This window comes from Labeo rohita, chromosome 7 (genome assembly GCF_022985175.1).
Source record: "Labeo rohita strain BAU-BD-2019 chromosome 7, IGBB_LRoh.1.0, whole genome shotgun sequence".
NCBI lineage: Eukaryota > Metazoa > Chordata > Actinopteri > Cypriniformes > Cyprinidae > Labeo > Labeo rohita.
In genome coordinates, this window is record NC_066875.1 from 10,662,375 (window position 1) to 10,681,168 (window position 18,794).

General features: G+C 33.6%; 4 protein-coding genes across 6 annotated transcripts in view; 2 read left to right on the forward strand and 2 right to left on the reverse strand.

Moving 5' to 3' along the window:
* Positions 1–18,794, reverse strand: part of LOC127168555 (uncharacterized) — a 280,503-nt gene that overhangs the window by 102,604 nt on the left and 159,105 nt on the right. The gene's annotated exons all lie outside the window — the stretch shown is intronic.
* pabpn1l (PABPN1 like, cytoplasmic) lies at positions 561–4,945 on the forward strand. Of its 2 annotated transcripts, none has more exons than XM_051115338.1 (7): positions 561–644; positions 1,278–1,371; positions 2,309–2,376; positions 2,544–2,650; positions 2,725–2,812; positions 4,149–4,273; positions 4,595–4,945. In XM_051115338.1, exons 2-7 carry the CDS (start codon positions 1,302–1,304, stop codon positions 4,632–4,634), a joined length of 498 nt encoding a protein of 165 aa, XP_050971295.1. In that variant the 5' UTR covers positions 561–644; positions 1,278–1,301; the 3' UTR covers positions 4,635–4,945. The 2 variants fall into 2 exon arrangements, with proteins under 2 accessions (XP_050971295.1, XP_050971294.1); XM_051115337.1 differs by lacking the exon at positions 561–644 and adding an exon at positions 670–773.
* trappc2l (trafficking protein particle complex subunit 2L) lies at positions 4,878–8,221 on the reverse strand. Its single transcript, XM_051115341.1, has 5 exons — positions 8,110–8,221; positions 6,541–6,713; positions 5,349–5,436; positions 5,181–5,260; positions 4,878–5,094 (listed from the first exon to the last, which is right to left on the reverse strand). The coding sequence occupies exons 1-5, from the start codon at positions 8,188–8,190 to the stop codon at positions 5,049–5,051; spliced, it is 468 nt and encodes a 155-aa protein (XP_050971298.1). The 5' UTR covers positions 8,191–8,221; the 3' UTR covers positions 4,878–5,048.
* galns (galactosamine (N-acetyl)-6-sulfatase) overlaps positions 8,208–18,794 on the forward strand; it is a 54,758-nt gene continuing 44,171 nt past the window's right edge. For both annotated transcript variants that reach the window (XM_051115335.1, XM_051115336.1), the window contains exons 1-7: positions 8,208–8,445; positions 10,607–10,730; positions 13,646–13,720; positions 13,831–13,933; positions 16,764–16,907; positions 17,569–17,635; positions 17,742–17,869. In XM_051115335.1, coding sequence (XP_050971292.1) covers positions 8,344–8,445; positions 10,607–10,730; positions 13,646–13,720; positions 13,831–13,933; positions 16,764–16,907; positions 17,569–17,635; positions 17,742–17,869 — 743 coding nt within the window. In that variant the 5' untranslated portion in view covers positions 8,208–8,343. The remainder of the gene's footprint in view (positions 8,446–10,606; positions 10,731–13,645; positions 13,721–13,830; positions 13,934–16,763; positions 16,908–17,568; positions 17,636–17,741; positions 17,870–18,794) is intronic.

Sequence of the window (18,794 nt, forward strand, 5' to 3'; positions counted from 1 at the left end):
TGACTGATTTTGTGGTCCAGTGTCATTTCTAGTTAATTGTCCAAAATTCCTAGTCAAAGAATCCCACAGGAATCATATCAAGACATTATTCCAATATCATTCAAGTATGTCAAAATACAAAATGACAAAACGTCTAATAGGAATCCTCTACACATCCTTATAAGAGTTTTTTTCTACTAGCCAGGTATTCTTTTTTACTAGTTTGATAAGGTTATGTAGTAACCATCCTTTAGGGATTTTTACAGTTAACCTTTAACAACATAAGGTGAATTAGTTTATCCTTTTTAATCTGTAAAATCATAAAGATTCAATAAAAGTATCATTTTGATAAATATTACACAATATCTAATGGGACAAGATTTCAGATCTTACTGGATTTTTAGAGGATTCTAATTTGATTCAATTAGGATTGGATTGGAATATCAACATTCTACATTCCTTCAGGATTTTTTTTAAACCAATACATAATTTAGGGGAAGAATATATGAAGTTAGCTTCATATATTTTTTAAATTATTATTATTAAAACCGTTTTTCCCCCTACTACACTCAGCAGCATTTGATTAGTTGAGTCAGGTGTGTTAGTTAAGGGCTGTAATAGGAAGGCTGTTGGGCTGATGTTGAAAACCAGCGTGGATCCACCAGGTAAAGTTGTACAAACTGAGGGGATGTTTATTCCTTTCTAAACAATAATATGTGTTGGGGGAAATCGTTAGATAACACTGTTAGGCGCATACCAGGAACGTTTCAAATATGAACATGGCGGATCAAAATGTCAGTAGCAGAATCCAGATGACTAAAGTCCATTATTTTATCGTTCGCCTTTTCGTCGCGTCTTAAAAATCTATAAGCGCTACAGTAGCCATGGGAATCAATATGCTGTTTTGTATTGGCAGAAATAAGTTTTTTACATCGCACAATTATCTGAAATCTCGACGAAAATAAACATATACAGGCCTACCTTACTGTTTGTCAGGCTCGTCGGGAGTTTCCACACGAGGTCGTTTAGAGTTTGGTAGCGCGACCTTTAAGTGTTTTTTTGCACTGAACAAATACGTCATTATTAAGCAATTTTAAATAATTGTAGGTTATATTGCTGTACATATAGGAGAGTGCATTTTAATAACTTAATAGCTATTTTAATAACCTCGGTTCACTTAAAGGAACAGATCACCCCGACATTTCATTGCATTTTTTGTTGTGTTATTTACTCATGCACATTTTTTCCTATGTGCATAAGGAGCTGTGTTTGTGTGAAAAATCATCTTGTTCCTTCAGGAGCTGGATGCAATTCAAACTTGCATGCTGGAAATGGACGAGTCTGACATGCAGTATGAGGTAGAGAGACCGTTTCCCTACAGCCCTCAGGCAGGTGAGCAGCCAGCTGGCCCACACCTGAGCCCATCTGCTGGGCCACAGCGCCTTATCACTGCCCAATGAGGCATGCCCCAGAAGGGCTGTCCTGCAGCCCGGCGTGTAGTCTTATCTAAGGACATCTCTGCTTGCGCAGGGACAGCCTTCTGTGACAACTGTGAACCCTGGTTAAATGCACCAAAGACACGTATACAGAGTTCCTGGACGGTACTTTGCCAAGTCCATGAAATTTTGACTTAAATGTGTACTACTGTGTATAACCTGTACAACCTAGAAGTGTGTCATGTTTCTGTTATCATGGCATGCTTCAGTGGCAAAACTTTTGACTTGGCTGATAAATGAAAAGCTATTGAACAGTTCCATCATCATTAACCAGGGAAAAAGATACAGTTAATTTAACACGCATTGAAATCGTTGCTTTTAAGTGATGTGGGATACTTACAAAATGAAATTATGTAAAAATAAAAATCAAACAATTGTTTTCCTGACTAGAATGAATGAATTACATGAAATTAAAATGGGTATAAAAGACTTCACTGTTAACCTTTTGGTTAAAATTATAAAGTTGACCATTGTTTAGGTAGTTTTTACCCAAAAATGTTTTTATTGGTATCTTTAGTTCCATCCATTAGGAACTTTTAACCTTTAACATCCGTGGAACCTTCCATTTCACAAAAGATTTGTTATAGAAGGGAAAAACTGTTTGAGCAGCTTAATTAACAACAAATATTCTAATTTAAGCCATTTTTGTATCATCCTGAGGCCATTTTTAAACCAACACACTAAAAGCCTTAGAGTTACTGAATTAGAGCCTAAATATAGCACTAGCCCTGGACCTCCCTATCATGTTTCACCTTAAATCATGTTCATTATTTAAAATATAGTGTTAATATTTTATATGATTATAATTAACTTTATAATCTTTCCTTCCTCAGGATTATTCTTCAGTATGACCCATGAGGAGAAAATAGATTCCGATAGGAGATCTATCTATGTGGGGAATGTAAGCTGCTTACGTTCTTTAGATCTCCTTTGCCAAGTAGTCACTGCAATAAGCAGAACAGATTTTAACTTTATGTTTGGTATTGTATTTAAATCATGTACTAGTGGATTCATTTATTTGTAGTGTGTGTTTATGGAACACTACATGCAGTATTGTTTGACTTACAGGTGGATTATGGAGCAACTGCAGATGAATTGGAGATGTACTTTAATGGCTGTGGCCACGTTAACAGAGTTACAATCCCGTATAATAGATTCACAGGCCATCCAAAAGGGTATGTATCAATTTGGCTCCAAAACAAACATGTATTTAAACATCAAGCATGTTATGAATATATTTTCCTTGTAGATTTGCCTATGTTGAGTTCTCAGAGAGGGAGTCTGTGAGGACTGCCTTGACTTTAGATGAAACACTATTCAGAGGACGCATCATTAAGGTGAGATGGAAATACTGCAATGGCATATGGTTATGCATTACATAGAAATGAGGCTACATTCACACCACAACTGAATGTGTCCCAAATCATTTTTTAAAGTGTCTTTGTAATTCTGGTATTTTCAAGTCTGATCTGAGCCACTTTCATATGTGGGAATAAATCAGATAAAGGAATACACTATCAGTCAAAAGTTTTTAGACAGAAGAATTTTTAATGTTTTATTTAAATAAGTCTCTTCTGCTCACCAAGCCTGCATTTATTTGATCCAAAGTACAGTAAAACAGTAAAATTCTGAAATATTTTTACTATTCAAAGTAACTGTTTTCTATTTGAATATATTTTTAAAATGTAATTTATTCCTGTGATTTCAAAGCTGAATTTTTAGCATCATTACTCCAGTCACATGATTTTTTTTTTTAGGTTTCTTTGATGAATAGTAATTTGAGAAGAACAGCATTTATCTAAAATAGAACTCTTTTGTAGCATTATAAATGTCTTTATCATCACTTTTGATCAATTTAAAGCATCCTTGCTAAATAAAACTATTACTTTCTATAATTTCTCCTTGCTTTTGAATGGTATAATGTTAACAAAAGCTTTTTGTTTCAAATAAATGCTGATCTTTCTATTTATCAAAGAATCCTAAAAAATCCTTAATTTTTTTTTAAATTAGTATTATTAATAATAATAATAATAATAATAATAATAATAATAAATGTTTCTGGAACAGCAATTCAGCATATTAGAATAATTTCTGAAGGATCATGTGACACTAAATGCTGGAATAATGATGCAGAAAATTTAGATGTGATCACAGGAATAAATTACATTTTAAAATATATTAAAATAGAAAGATAGAATAGTATTTTAAAAATAGAATACTAAAGATTTCGATTTACAACAAATTACTAGAATACTAATTACTAAAATACTATTTTAAATAGTACAAAATATTTAACAATATTACTGCTTTTGCTGTATTTTGGATTAAATAAATGCAGGCTTGGTGAGCAGAAGAGAAGTTTTAACTTATTAAAAATCTTACTGTCTGAAATGTTTTTATATATATATATATATATATATATATATATATATATACTATATATAAGTGTGTGCAAGGCTGCATGTTTCATTTTTGTGTCTCCTGTCCGATATGGGCCACATTTTAATAATTACCTGAACAATCTCACAAAAACATGAGTTGAAAATCAGAATTGGGCACTTTGCTTGTGGCGTGAGTGAATGTAGGCTCCACTGTCGGTTTGTTTGTCACGAATTATTATGGATTACAATCTGTGACAGAAAACCATTTCACGTCAAACTCTTTGTGAACTAGGTATTGCCAAAAAGAACAAACATTCCAGGTTTCAGGACTACAGACGCATACTTGCGTGGAGGTTGGTCCCGAGGACGAGGTTTCCGTGCCTCGAGGTTTTATAACCCGTTCAGAGGCTTCATTAGGTCAGTTCTGCCAATACATAATAGTACCTCACATGATATGGAGCTTTAATTATTTTAGAGCAGCAGTGGTCGATGACCTTGCACTTTTCATTTATACTGATTCAATAACCTGGTAAATCGGATATTTAAACTAAAAAAAAAAAAAATACTAATTTTGCTTTCAGATTTGTGAAAACTAAAAATTAATGCAGTATTTCAGTGATTATAGTGCTATCTTAACTTTATACTTTCTTTTTTTGCAAATGTGACATTTGTACATCCATACTTGTAAATCTATCATTTAGAGCCTTTTTTGTTATAAAATTGTAATCTTTGTTTTAGGGAAAATGGAAGAGCTCATCCTTGGGTTGATTCTTTTTGATATCCATTTTTGACTTTTCTGTTATGTTCAAAGCACTTCTTGGTGCTGATTAATTTATGTTTCAGTAATTGCATGACGGGAGCTCAGTTATTATTTTGTGTGTGTATGTAGCTTGAATGACACTACAAAAACGGAGACCTGATTTATATTGAGTGGTTAGTATTTTATTTATTATATTTTAGTCAATTTCTTTAAAATACTATGCCTGTGAGAGGCTGAGATGTCTTGTGAATTTCAGTACTTTGTCTATTTTTGAAATTTTCAGTGCTCAAATTTGTCAGATCAATGTAAATAAAATCTATATTATCACACATTTTATGGAACAAAAATTAAATATTTATTTTCACCTTGCAAACATTTAAACAATACACAAGACACTTATGCAAATATATATACAGTTGTGAAGAAAGGACATCAGCAGGCCTGCACCATCATAGTTGAAACTATACTGTCAAAAGCCCTGAGGAGAGAAAAATATAATTTTAGCGGATCAGTCGTAACACACAGCAAATACTCCAAATGTATGCATTCACAAAATGCAATTACTTTGATTGAATTGGATCACCAGGATTGTAGAATGGGTTACACATTACATCAGTGAAGGAGTTGTGCAACTTTCTGAACATCTGAGGAAAGAAAAAAATTCATTATATTCTGATTGACATCTCACCTTTTTTTATTGTGAAACTGACACTGTGCACCTATTGAACTTACACTTCTAATTTCGTTGTCTCGCAGAGATGTGTTGGAAGAATCGACAACAATCACAAACTTCACCTTAGAGTTTGTCACATAGCCATATCTGTAATTCTTGTTAAGATGTTGATATATTAATAATGATTGAAAATGGTATATATTTGAAAGCAGTCCATCTTAAAGGGAAGTTCACTCGAAAATGAAAATTCTGTCATGTTGTTACATGCCTATGTGCATTTGTTTGTTTTTTTTGTTTTTTTTTTCTGTGTAACACAAAAGATGATATTTTGAACATCTGGCAACAGAAGTTTAAACATTGACTTAAATTGTATGGACAAAACCACTGACATTTTTTAAAATATCTTTTATATTCCACAGAAGAAAGTCATTCATAAAGTCATTTCTGATATCTAAAGAGCAGGATGGCTAATAATTCCAAATATACACTACCAGTCAAAAGTTTTTTTTTTTTTTTGAACAGTAAGATTTTATTTAAAGAATTCCCTTCTGCTTACAAGCCTGCATTTATTTGATCCAAAATACAGCAAAGGCAGTAATATTGTGAAATATTTTTACTATTTAAAAGAACTGCTTTCTATTTGAATACATTTCAAAATGTAATTTATTCCTGTGATCAAAGTTAAGTATTATTTCTCCAGTGTTTAGTGTCACATGATCCTTCAGAAATCATTCTAATATGCTGATTACCGTTTTAGATTTTTTTTATCATTAATATTTAAAACAGTAGAGTACTTTTTTTTCAGGATTCTTTGAATAGATCAGCATTTATCTGAAATAAAAATCTATTTTAGATACATGCTGTTCTCAACAGAGAATTATGTGACTGGAGTAATGAAAAATTCAGCTTTGAATTCACAGGAAAAAATGACATTTTAAAATATATTCAAGTCAATTAAAATAGAAACAATTCAAGTAGTTATTTGAAATGGTAAAAATATTTCAAAATTTGACTGTGTTTGCTGCACTTTAGATCAAATAAATGCAGGCGTGGTGAGCAGAAGATGCTTCTTTAGAAAACATTAAAAAATCTTAGTGTACACAAAGTAATTTAATGATAGCAAATTAGACAAGGCTGTCTATGATAGATGGAAAACAGCTTTGTTGGTCAATGTGATAATCTCAAAATAGTCAAATATCAGATGATGTATCAGTCCATCACTATTCTGTTTTATATCGACTTTAAGGATACACTTTATAGTCCTCAGTTGGATAGAGGAGCCCCAGATAAAGCTCCCTTTGGTCGCCCAAGGCTTTGCCCACACCGGAGATCTTCTCCTCCACCACGTCCAGAGAAGTGTGCACTGTGTAGTGGAACTTGAGTTCCCCTTGTGTAGGAACGCTCCGAATGTACAGGGGATAGTTCTGCAGGGATCAACCTAATGTTAGTGGCAAGCTTGCTATTACAGAAAACACAACTTCAGCTTGTAATTTTATTGCAACTTAATACATTTTAGAAATAAACACAAACTAGACTTTGCAATAGAGTTGATCAATGCATATGTTAATGCTACCTTAGATCATGGTTTTCCAAATGGCAATGTTCAATTATTTACAGAAAATGTCTAAATTTGAAAGAATCCATAAGGTGTAATACAAATTTTAGCTAATACGTAACAAGTTGTGTGTGTAAAGCTATAACGCATACTTGGCCAATAAATAAATATATGACTGTAAGGTTAGAAAGTATTCATTTTAATGAACGTTAAATGACAGAACTGATATCATCTAAACCAGGAGGTTCTTATTTAATATTAATATATACCAGGGCTTTTTAAAAACACTTGATTCTGATTGGCCAATGGCAGCATTTAGCGGTCAAACATTGTTAAATAACGGCTAATGTCCACCGCAACGCTGTACCTCTGACTGCTCCTCCAAAAAGTCAGGTTTCTACACAGCTGTGCTTGTGACCTATCATTCTGCAGTCAATACAAAAAAGCTAATAAAATGAACTCAGCTATTAGTACTGTCTGCATTTATTTCAGTAGCTATGTAATAAGTAGGATGAGGTACCATCAGCAAGGTATCCTCACCAAATGTTTATTTTTCATCTAAAACATCAGAAATATAATAGCTGACCAGGTGAACTCATAAAGACCGGACAAAATAAGACTACAATAATACACTGTCTGTTATGTTTTGAGTGATTTTATGTTTCCTGTATGTGGGTGTTTCTCTTATTATTTCTAATAAGTAAATCTGACTACATTTATGTTGTCGTCCATGTTCACCCCATCTCATCTCATAAGTGTGACGACACATACTGTTGCAATTCATCCGGTAGTGTAGTAGATTGCAACAGCACTCTTACACTTCACTAATTTACACAATTTAGAGGACATTGTAGAGCTCTGAACAAACTACTTTAATTTGTAACTAAAGTCTGGAAATCTTGTATTCAAGTTTGAGATGCAAAAACACTAACAAAGACACAAAAACAAACACCCCAGTCTCCCATGACATAAACATCGCTCAAAACAATGTTGGTTTGTAAAACAAAAAAGTAAAACATGGTATATTTTATAGTACACCATTCTTCATAGTGCCTGTGTCATTTCAATGTAGTTATATAATATACCGTAAAAATATTTGCACGCATATGAATGTTGCTACTCAGCCCTGATCGCGACACGTATTAGAAACTCTTCGCATGAATTCATAAAATCTAATGAACCCAGCACGTCGGAAGTCAGATGAGCTAAGCCATCACTAATAAATCATTTGCTGTATCATAAAAACATCAAGTATTTTCACTTACCTCCTTCGCAATGACTGCTATACACACCGCCATGATGACGCTACCAACACCAGTCACGTGACACGCAGTCACATGATTCATAGTATCATAGAGCTTGTGACTGTGTGCAATACTTCTCTATTCAAATAAACACGCTGTGCAGTGTTGAATATTGAAGATACGGAACAGTTCCGCTTTAGAGTGCGCTTCCTGAAAGTTAGCATGTGATGTGAAAAGATTTAAAAGAAAGTTACAATGGGTCTTAAGACTCTCATTTGTGTCTTATGGGCAGTATGTGTGGGTCAGACTGCAGGAAGCCAGCATGGTCCAAACATAATCATCATGCTTATGGATGATGTAAGTGCTCCAGAGGTCTTTTTTTTTAAAGGCTTGACTGACAAACTAACTTCAGAACGACACTAAAACCTACCTTTTCTGATGTTTATAACCTACACTTGTACGAGTAATACTTGTGTATCTGTGCACATATCTTTGGTTTGTGAAATACATTTGTGTTGGATGTACTTTGTTATAGTTTATGTTGTGTATTGTGTATAAAATGGTATATTCTTTTTTTGTATTTATTACAATGTTGCAATATGCAGTGCTGACAATGATTCCCAAAGAGATTATGAGTTTATACTAAATGCAATTCACACTAAGCAGTGTCACATGCTTTAAGTGCAATTAGGCATCAAAACATTTATAATGCATTAGAAGGGATGAGTTGTATGATCCAGACATCATCATCATGCTGGTTCATACCAAATATTACTGTAGTTCAAACAGTAGAGCATGGTGCTAGCAACACCAGGGTCTTTGGTTCGATAAAATTTATATTTTGAAGTTAGTAAGTCGCTTGGATAAAATTGACTCTAAAATGTATACATGTAAAAACAACTTTTTTGTACTTTTGAAACCTGGCATTGTAAAACAGTATATAGTGGTTCTCAAGCTTTTTGACTCCAAGGTCCCAGGTTGTAATAATAAAATGAAAAGAAATGATGTCAGTTTAATATTGTGGATTTATTTTGAATGACTAAATTTGAATTTATAAGTTAAATCTAGTTTCAATTTATTTTACTTTTTTAAACATTTGTGACCATCTGGACCACAAAACCAGCCATAAAGGTCAATTGTTTGAAACTGAGAATTATACATCACCTAAAAGCTGAATAAATAAGTTTTCCATTGATGCATGGTTTGTTAGGATAGGACAATATTTGGCCGAGATACAACTATTTGAAAATCTGGAATTTGAGGGTGCAAAAAAATCAAAATATTAAGAAAATCACCTTTAAAGTAGTCCAAATGAAGTTCTTAGCAATGCATATTACTAATCAAACATTTTTGATATATTTATGGTAAGAAATTTACAAAATATCTTCATGGAACATGACCTGGACTTAATATCCTAATAATTTTTGGCATAAAAGAAAAATCAGTAGTTTTGACCGATACAATGTATTGTTGGCTATTGCTACAAATATACCTGTTCTACTTGCGACTGGTTTTGTGGTCCAGGGTCACTTTTTATCCAGGGTTATGTTAATGTATAGCTAGCTAGCTAACTAGCTAACTAACTAAATAAATAAATGTAACATTTTTGGGCCCCATGGGAGTTTGCTGAGGTCCCCTTGTGGGCTCTGGTCCTCTAGTTGAGAACCTCTGGACTACTGTTTACTTTGGAAAAGGTGCAGTCTGATTTATACTTTAAATATCTACCAAGGTTATTTAATAAATGCACTGGATAGCCAATACCAATAAAGGCTATTGATAAATTGTGCATGCCTACACTCTTAAAAATAAAGGTGCTTCATGATGCCATAGAAGAACCTTTTTTGTTTAAATGGTTCCATAAAGAACCTTTAACATCTGAAGAACCTTTCTATTTCACAAAAGATTCTTTGGGGCGAAAGAATATTCTTCAGATTCTAAAAATGTAAGAAGAGATGGTTCTTTAAAGAACCTTTGACTGAATGGTTCTTTGTGGAACCAAAAATGTTTTTTCTATGGCGTCACTGTGAAGAACCTTTTAAAGTACCTTTTTTTTTTTTTTGAGAGTGTATAAACTAGTGCTTGCTCGCATCCAAAATAAAAAAAGTTTTTGTTTACTTAATATGTGTGTGTGTAATGTGTATATTTATTATGTATATAGAAATACACACACATGCATGGATATGTAGAAAAATGTTGTTTACATTTGAAATATATTTCTATATAATATTATGTAAATGCATTTTAATATTTTCAGAATATGTGCTGTATATGTGTGTATTTACATAATAAATATAGACATGTGTGTACTGTCTATATTTATTATGTAAACAAAAACTTACGATTAATTGTTCCACAGCATTACTATAAACTAAAGTACATCTCTCTCTGTCTCTGTCTGTAAGTCTGTTGAACTATAGTTTACTATAGTTTATAGATTTTAATCACATGGATTGATATTTATATTTTTCACCATAAATTAGAAGCGTGCTCATAACATATTGTCTGTTTCTGTCTGCAGATGGGATGGGGTGATTTGGGAGTATTTGGGGAGCCCTCCAAGGAAACTCCAAACTTGGATCAGATGGCTGCTCAGGGAATGCTGTTTCCAAACTTCTACACTGCCAACCCTCTGTGTTCCCCCTGTATGTGCTACTTCTGGGCTTGCCTTTATCTCTCTATCACAATGTCTTTGTTTAGAATATTAGCATACTGCTTACTGCACATTACTGCATGCTGCATGCGATAAATGTTTTAAACAATAGTAGGCTACAGTGCGTTGCTTATTAATTCAGATCTAGTAAATGTAGTTATTTTGCACATCCAAGCAAACAATAAAGCAAAGAAAAGCATGTTAATTATTTCACTTAAGTATTGTAGTACCCAGAGCAGTGTGCTTTGCTTATACAATATGTTGTGCATTTTTGCCAGTGTAGTAGTTCATCTGGGTATTTTATGCACACAGAAAATTTGCATACTGCCTACTGTAAAAATGGTGTGAGTATGCTATTCTAAACGTGTCTAACCAAGGTCTAGACAGGGCTTTTCAGCTTCGATTCTGGTTGAATAGGCCTGGTCTAGACATCGAAGGCAAATGGACTTATCTTTTAATTAGTCTGAATTTGATAAAACATTGTTGAAAGTGGCAGAATAGATCTTACATTGAAAGGTTTTTACCATCTCTTTTGAATGTGAAAGCCCACCACATTCATAAACAATGATAAAAGTAATGAAATAATATATGAAACATTCATTATACAGTGTATCCTACAAAACAAGCATTATTGAATCTTTTTAGCAGAAGAAATAAAAAAGTACATGTTTTGACTTATATACTGATTCACAATGCAATTGCAAATGCAATTCTTTTTATTCTTTTTTTTTGGTCTTCCGGCTGAGCAAACTGAAAAAAAAAAAATCTTCAAATGCTTCAGCCATTTTAATTCCACGTGAGAACACAAGACGTGTGTGGCTGCATGATAGTGAGAAGACAACTTATTATGCTAATATGGATAATACACCAACAGTACAGAAATATGCTAATTATGCATAATTTGGGAATTTGAATGGACTTGCTATGCAGAGCAGATCTTCTATTAGTCCTCTTTTCAATTCTAATTAATTTTTAAGCAAATAAGGCTTAATCAATTGTTAATCTCGAATGTGTGAGATGAAGGTGCCTGGAGCACTCGTACCTGCCGCTGTAGAGAGACGTTATTATAGAGCTTTGCTTCACAACCTTAATTAGAATTTTAATCACAAAGTAGATAGTGGAGAACTTCCTAATCACAATATCCAGGGTGAGCTCTCTCATGTCCGACGTCTCTTTCCTTTCTCTTGCTTTGAAATTAAGTCTTAAATACCACATGATTTAAATTTCAGCAGATGCAGAAGTGTTGTGGAAGAGCATCTTGAACTTTGATTAGAATTTAAAACTTATTTCTAAAGAGCAAGACTTTGCAGTAATAGAGTGCAGTTTTGTACAGGGGTTGAACAAAAAAATATGAACATATGGAAATAGGCAATATTTTATTATTAGGTTTTGCAAATGTTTGCCTTTAATACAGCTTTCCAACCTTCTTACAATAGATTCTTGCAGCTTTGAATAGTGTCCAGTTAAATTTCAGAGATGTTGGAGGAGTGGACCGGCTTCTCATTCTTCTCTCCAAAATGGTCCACATTGGTTTAATAATTTTCCAGGTTTTCATATTTTTCACATTTCAGCATTGGTGTTTTTGATTAACATTTTAGCAGCTCTTTCAACTTGTTCTCTGTGGATAGTTTTAGTGGAAACAGTCTTCAAGGCGAATATTAAAGGAGAAAACTTCCAAAACAAATATTCCCATATAATGTACTCACTTCCTTGTCATCCAAGATGTTCGTGCCTTTCTTTCTTCAGTCGTAAAGAAATTATGTTTTTTTCATTTTCTTTATATAATGGACTGGTATGGATTTTGAACTTCCAAAAGGCAGTTTAAATGCGGCTTCAAACAATCCCAAATGCGGTTGTAAATGATCCCAGCCGAGGAAGAAGGGTCTTATCTAGCAAAATGATCAGTTATTTTCATTAAAAAAAAAATACAATTTAAATACTTTTTATTCTCAAACGCTTGTCTTGCCTTGCAGTCCTTGAACTCTGTGTATTCTGGCTCAAGACAGTATGTCGAAAAACTCTGACCATATTTTCTCTCTCAACTTCAGAAATCATTTCAAAATCATCCTACGTCATTGCAGAATTCCGACCCAGTCTTTGCAAAGTGAACATGCAAAGAAGATCAAACACCCTTGACAAAAAAGGTAAAACAGCGATATAGGACAATTTCGAAGATGAGGGAGAACATGAGATGGGAGTTTTTTCGACATACCCTAACTCTCATGAACCAGAACAAAAACAGTCCAGGCAGAGTAAGACAAGACGAGCGTTTGACATTAAAAAGTATATAAATTTTATTATTTTTATTAAAACAACCGATTGTTACGCTAGATAAGACCCTTCTTTCTCAGCTGGGATCGTTTGAAGCTGCATTTAAACTGCATTTTGGAAGTTCAAAACAGGGACACCATATCAGTCCATTATATGGTTTTCCTCAAAAAACATAATTTCTTTACGACTGAAGAAAGAAAGACATGAACATCATGGATGTCAAGGGGTTGAGTAAATTATTTGTAAATTGTTGTTCTGGAATTGGAGTTCTCCTTTAAGGTTTGCTGTCACTGGACACAATTCTTCCTAGTGCTTGGTGGTACCAAGACATTCATTTTCAGTTTTGCCCACTATCCTTCCTGCTTGATCAAATCTTACCAGCCTTTGTGTACTCAGTCATAAGCATAAAGACTGTTGTTCTTAAAACACCAAATAACTTTAGTTTATACTGTAGGTCGCCCATTTTACCCACAGCTTCAACATAGAGAATATAGGCAACAAACAAACAACTGTAGCCTACACAAATGTTAAGCCCAATAATAAACTGAATTTTTTTTGGAGACATTTTTGTTTTATGAGTACAGGTATGTCTTTTATATCTTTGAAGTTGTTTCATTATTTATCTATATTCTACAGCCAGGGCTGCTTTGCTTACTGGAAGACTTCCTGTGAGAAATGGATTCTACACCACCAATGCTCATGCTAGGAATGGTATGATCGTAAACCATTTCCTTCTTTCCTCAGCCCTCCTTCACTATTATCAGTTTGTCTACTCTTACGACTTTATGGTGCACTCCTATAATGGATTTTCTCTCCTCCAGCATACACACCTCAGGAGATAGTGGGGGGAATATCTCAGGACGAGATCCTGCTTCCAGAACTGCTGAAAAAGAAAGACTATGTCAGCAAGATCGTCGGCAAATGGTGAGATTCCCTGCAGCCTCTCTCATGAGATGTCTTTCTTAGAATGATGATATGGGCTGTAATAGAATATGAAGCAGTATGCAAAGTGAAACAGCAGTAGAATGCATTTTTAATTCCACAAAAAAAAAAACATTATTATTTTTTTACATTTTAAATGTAATTTTGTGTAAAATATCTTAGATTTTGGCAGTCTGACCAAATATTGCACATACATGGGCCATTCTACAGAATTGGTCCAAACTGCTGTCCCACAACCAAAAAAACACATTTAAGTATTCAAATCTTAGAAGGTTACTAAGATCCATCTATTATCTATTGAAACCCACAATAATATTTAAAATATTAGTAAGCTTATTATATATAAAATTATCATTTATTGGGTACTTCCCGAGGTGGTTGTCCCGAACCATAACCCCTAAAGTTCAGCTTAAGAAAATTATATTGACTTTTTTTTTTATAAAAAGTATAATTATATACTTTTTTTTCCCTTTGTTGTTTTTAAAAGTATCTTTTTCATTCTTTTAAAAAGTAAGGTTCCAAAAAAAAAAAATTCTTTGTAAATTGTAAAAAAAGTGTTCTGCATTTTTATGTCACTACCGAAACAGTGTACGTTTTAGTCCATTGGCTGAGACTGATTTTAACTACACCCATACATTTGTGATAAGGACATTCTTGTGTCACTCTCTCTCGTAGCTACATGGTAAGTATATACCATTATTTTGAGGTAAATGTGTTTAAAAGTATGAAAATTCTGTGTGTAATTTTGAAGAATGTCACTACCGGACACTATTTTTCTACAGTTAAACACTTTTTTTTGGAAGTTATTCCATTACATTTAGTTTTTATGTGTGTGCCACTGTTCAGAACTGTGCTAGCTAACCATGTACTGATTTGCATCTTTGAGCTAGATTCAAAAGTATCTAAAAGTGTCACTACCGAAACAGTCACTACTGAAACATTTGGTGGAGTTTTAGTAGTGAAATCTTTGTTTTTTTTGGGTGTTATCCCATAAAATTGTCATGACCGAAACAGTCACGACCAAAACATGTCATCGTTGTTTTGGTAGTGACAAAAGGGAACACATAATGCTCATATTTGGGAGGAATAAATAAAAATTATAGTACAGTTATGTTTTTTTGTATTACAGTATGATTTAGTAGTGTTTTAGTATGTGCTTTAAAAATCTGTAATGTTATTTGGTCGCTACCAAAGCATTACTGTCACTAAATGTGCAGTCACTACCGAAACATGGGATGTTTTGTCAGATATAAAGTATACTGAATTATCAGCTAAGATGTTATGATAGTCTTTGGTTCAGTGTATATTCAAACTAATGAATCCTTAAAGGAGAAATCCACTTCCAGAGTAACAATTTGCAGATAATATACTCACCCTCTTGTTTCAGTATTTTTCTCTGTATAATGGACTGCTATGGTGCCCCGAGTTTGAACTTCCAAAATGCAGTTTAAATGCGGCTTCAAACGATCCCATTTGCGGTTGTAAACGATGCCAGCTGAGGAAGAAGGGTCTTATTTAGTGAAACGATTGGTTATTTTCATAAAAATAATACAGTTCATATACTTTTTAATGTCAAACGCTCGTCTTGTCTTGCTCTGCCTGAACTCTGTATTCTGATTCAAGACAGTTAGGGTATGTTGAAAAAATACAATCGTATTTTCTCCCTTAACTTCGAAAACCATTTCAAAATCATCCTACATCGCTGCAGAAGTTCTGACCCAGTCTTTGCAAAGTGAACATGCAAAGAAGATCAAACACCCTTAACAAAAAAGATAAAACAGCGATACATGGCGATTTTGAAGTTGAGGGAGAACATGAGATGGGAGTTTTTCGACATACCCTAACTGTCATGAACTGGAACAAAAACTGTTCGGGAACAGCAAGACAAGAAGAGCATTTGACATTAAAAAGTATATTTATTGTATTATCAATATGAAAATAACTGATCGTTTCACTAGATAAGACCCTTCTTCCTCGGCTGGGATCGTTTACAACTGCATTTGGTATCATTTGAAGCACGAGGGCACCATATCAGTCCATTATATGGGGAAAAATCCTGAAATGTTTTCCTCAAAAAACATAATTTCTTTACGACTGAAAAAAGAAAGGTATGAACATCTTGGATGACAAGGGGGTGAGTACATTATATGAAAATTGTTGTTCTGGAAGTGAACTTCTCCTTTAACTTTAAAATCAGTATGATCAACTTTTTGCCTATTACAAAGAAGAATTGGATTCAAAATACAACAAATCTTATAAATTACACTTGAAATATTGTTAAAAATGTAATTGTTATTGATTTACCTCTGAAAAAATTGTAATAAAATAGCAAAATATATTTACAATGTAGATGTCAGCAAAATCTTAATAGGTCAATACAACCCTACTTATTTAAATTGTATTACTGTGTTTCGGTAGTGACAAATTTAGGGAGAGGACAAATATTCCACAACTTCTGAAAATGCAATATGAGAATTAACTGCATAATTCTGTAGAATGGCCCATACATATGTAACATGTAATGTCCGAAATAATTTGATGAATATATGAATATTTAAAAGATGAATATTTTAGAACACAAAGCAGTACAGTAATGTAGCATATTTAAAATGTGTTAAGAGGAAAATACCAATACTTAGATTTCTTAAAGTTTATTTAATACATCATTTAAATTTGTAGGTATTATTGTTTTTTGAACATTTTTAATGATATTATGGATGAAAAAAATATATATAATTACATTTTTACTTAGTGCATATTAAATAAAACATATGTCCCTTTGAAACATGAATTTTTTTATCTTCTACCTCAGGCACCTTGGGCACAGAACTCAATACTTACCTCTGAACCGTGGCTTTGATGAATGGTTTGGTTCACCCAACTGCCATTTAGGCCCATACAATAACAGTGTCCGTCCCAATATACCTGTCTACAACAACTCCGAAATGAAGGGAAGGTGAGTTACAAACATAATGAATGTTATAAGTGTTGCTTGGCTTAGAAACCACATATTGACACGGTGGAATCATGGTTGTGAGATTTAAACGATCAGGCTCTACTCACATTTTCTTCGGAAGCAGTGTTTTGCTTCATGTGAACATGTCTGATTGGTAAGGTGAATTTTCCTTATTTTTTTTTTTTTTTTTTGTAGCAGCTGCATGTAGTATCTCATTTTCTGCCCATTTGTTCATTCCAAAACAGCCATATGTGCATTCTGGGTCATTGGCTTTGGCGATAGGGCTGGTTTTGCGCTTAGCAGTGGGTTTAATCAGCATGGCATGTTTGAGCCTGGCCAGATAAACACGCACACACTCACACCCAAGAGATGGCAGGTTGCGTTTGCGGTATGTTAGGACACCTGGAACAGCCAGAGCATAAGAGAGTTGCCTCTACCGTTCCACGCCTCAGCACCTTCTCACAACGTGTGTGTCTTCTGAGACACAATCTCACAATTTACCTGTTCATATTCACTTTGTGATCACACCCTGGTGTAGCACTTGGTTTAGGAAGCTTGTCATTTGGAACAAGAACTCATATGGTGTTGAAATGAGTTTGTAGGAATGGTCTCATTAGATCTGCAAGAAGCAGAACGTTTAGATGATCTGTGTATTTTGCAGGTATTATGAAGAGTTTCAGATTAATAGGAAAACAGGGGAATCCAACCTCACCCAAATCTATTTGAAGGTGAATTTTCCTGTTCATTGGCTTGATTAATGTTTATTTGTGTAGATCAGAGCTGTTGATGTGGACAGATGTGCTTGATGTTGGTTTTGATCCCGTCTGTCTCCAGGAAGGCTTGGACTTTATCTCTCAGCAAGCCACGGCTCAGCGGCCCTTCTTTCTCTACTGGGCTCCAGATGCAACCCACGCGCCTGTCTATGCCTCAAAACGCTTTCTGGGAAAGAGCCAGAGAGGGCGGTATGTGAACATTGCTAAGTATCTCATCCATCGTAGCTCATCATCATGTTTGTGCTAATCACATAAACGAAAGCTCAAATAATGCTTGTTTTTTAAAAAGTTTATTCAGAACAACCACCCAAAGAACTCTACTCTAAAAATAAATCCATTCTGTGCTTGCCAGAACTAAAATAATGCAATAAACATCAGTTTAAAAAAAAACATAACGTAACATAAAACACTATAATGTACTTAACTGATAACCACAAATTAAGAAGAAACATAATTATGAAAAAACATTAAATGTGAATTGTCACACATGGAAATCAGAGAATGTCAGTTTACAAATTATTTGTTCTTTTTCACTTCCAATTTGAAGATGTAATAGTATTTTACTTTCAAATTATGTGAAATATCCAGTTTGATGTATTACAGTTTTCCACCATATACAGCAAGGGAAATTCCCATTAATCAATCACTTTTTTTTTAAATCACTATCATTTTTTAGCATCTAGCACTTACCTACATCTAGTAAATGTCATGTTCATTCAGTTACTATGCTGGTAAAACAATATTAATATTATGTATTTTAATATTTAATATATTGTATATTGGAAGCAGTAAACATATTGCCATGTTTTTCTAATTCAGAGAGGTGTCAAAAGTGCTGAATAAAATGTATCCATATTTTCTACTTAATATCATACAAGTACTGTTGTTTCAAAAATTGGAAATATTAAAAATCACGCGACTAATGCACAGACTTGACAACCATATCTAATTAAATGTGCACTAATTTGCATACATTTACACAACAGAAATATCAACATTGGATAAAGCCAGTCTTTTTCAAAAGTATTTTTCCACAAATTTTGTATGTATGCAAATGGTACACATTTCTAGTAACTGTACAGTTAATTCTCATTTTGTATTTTCAGAAAGTTTG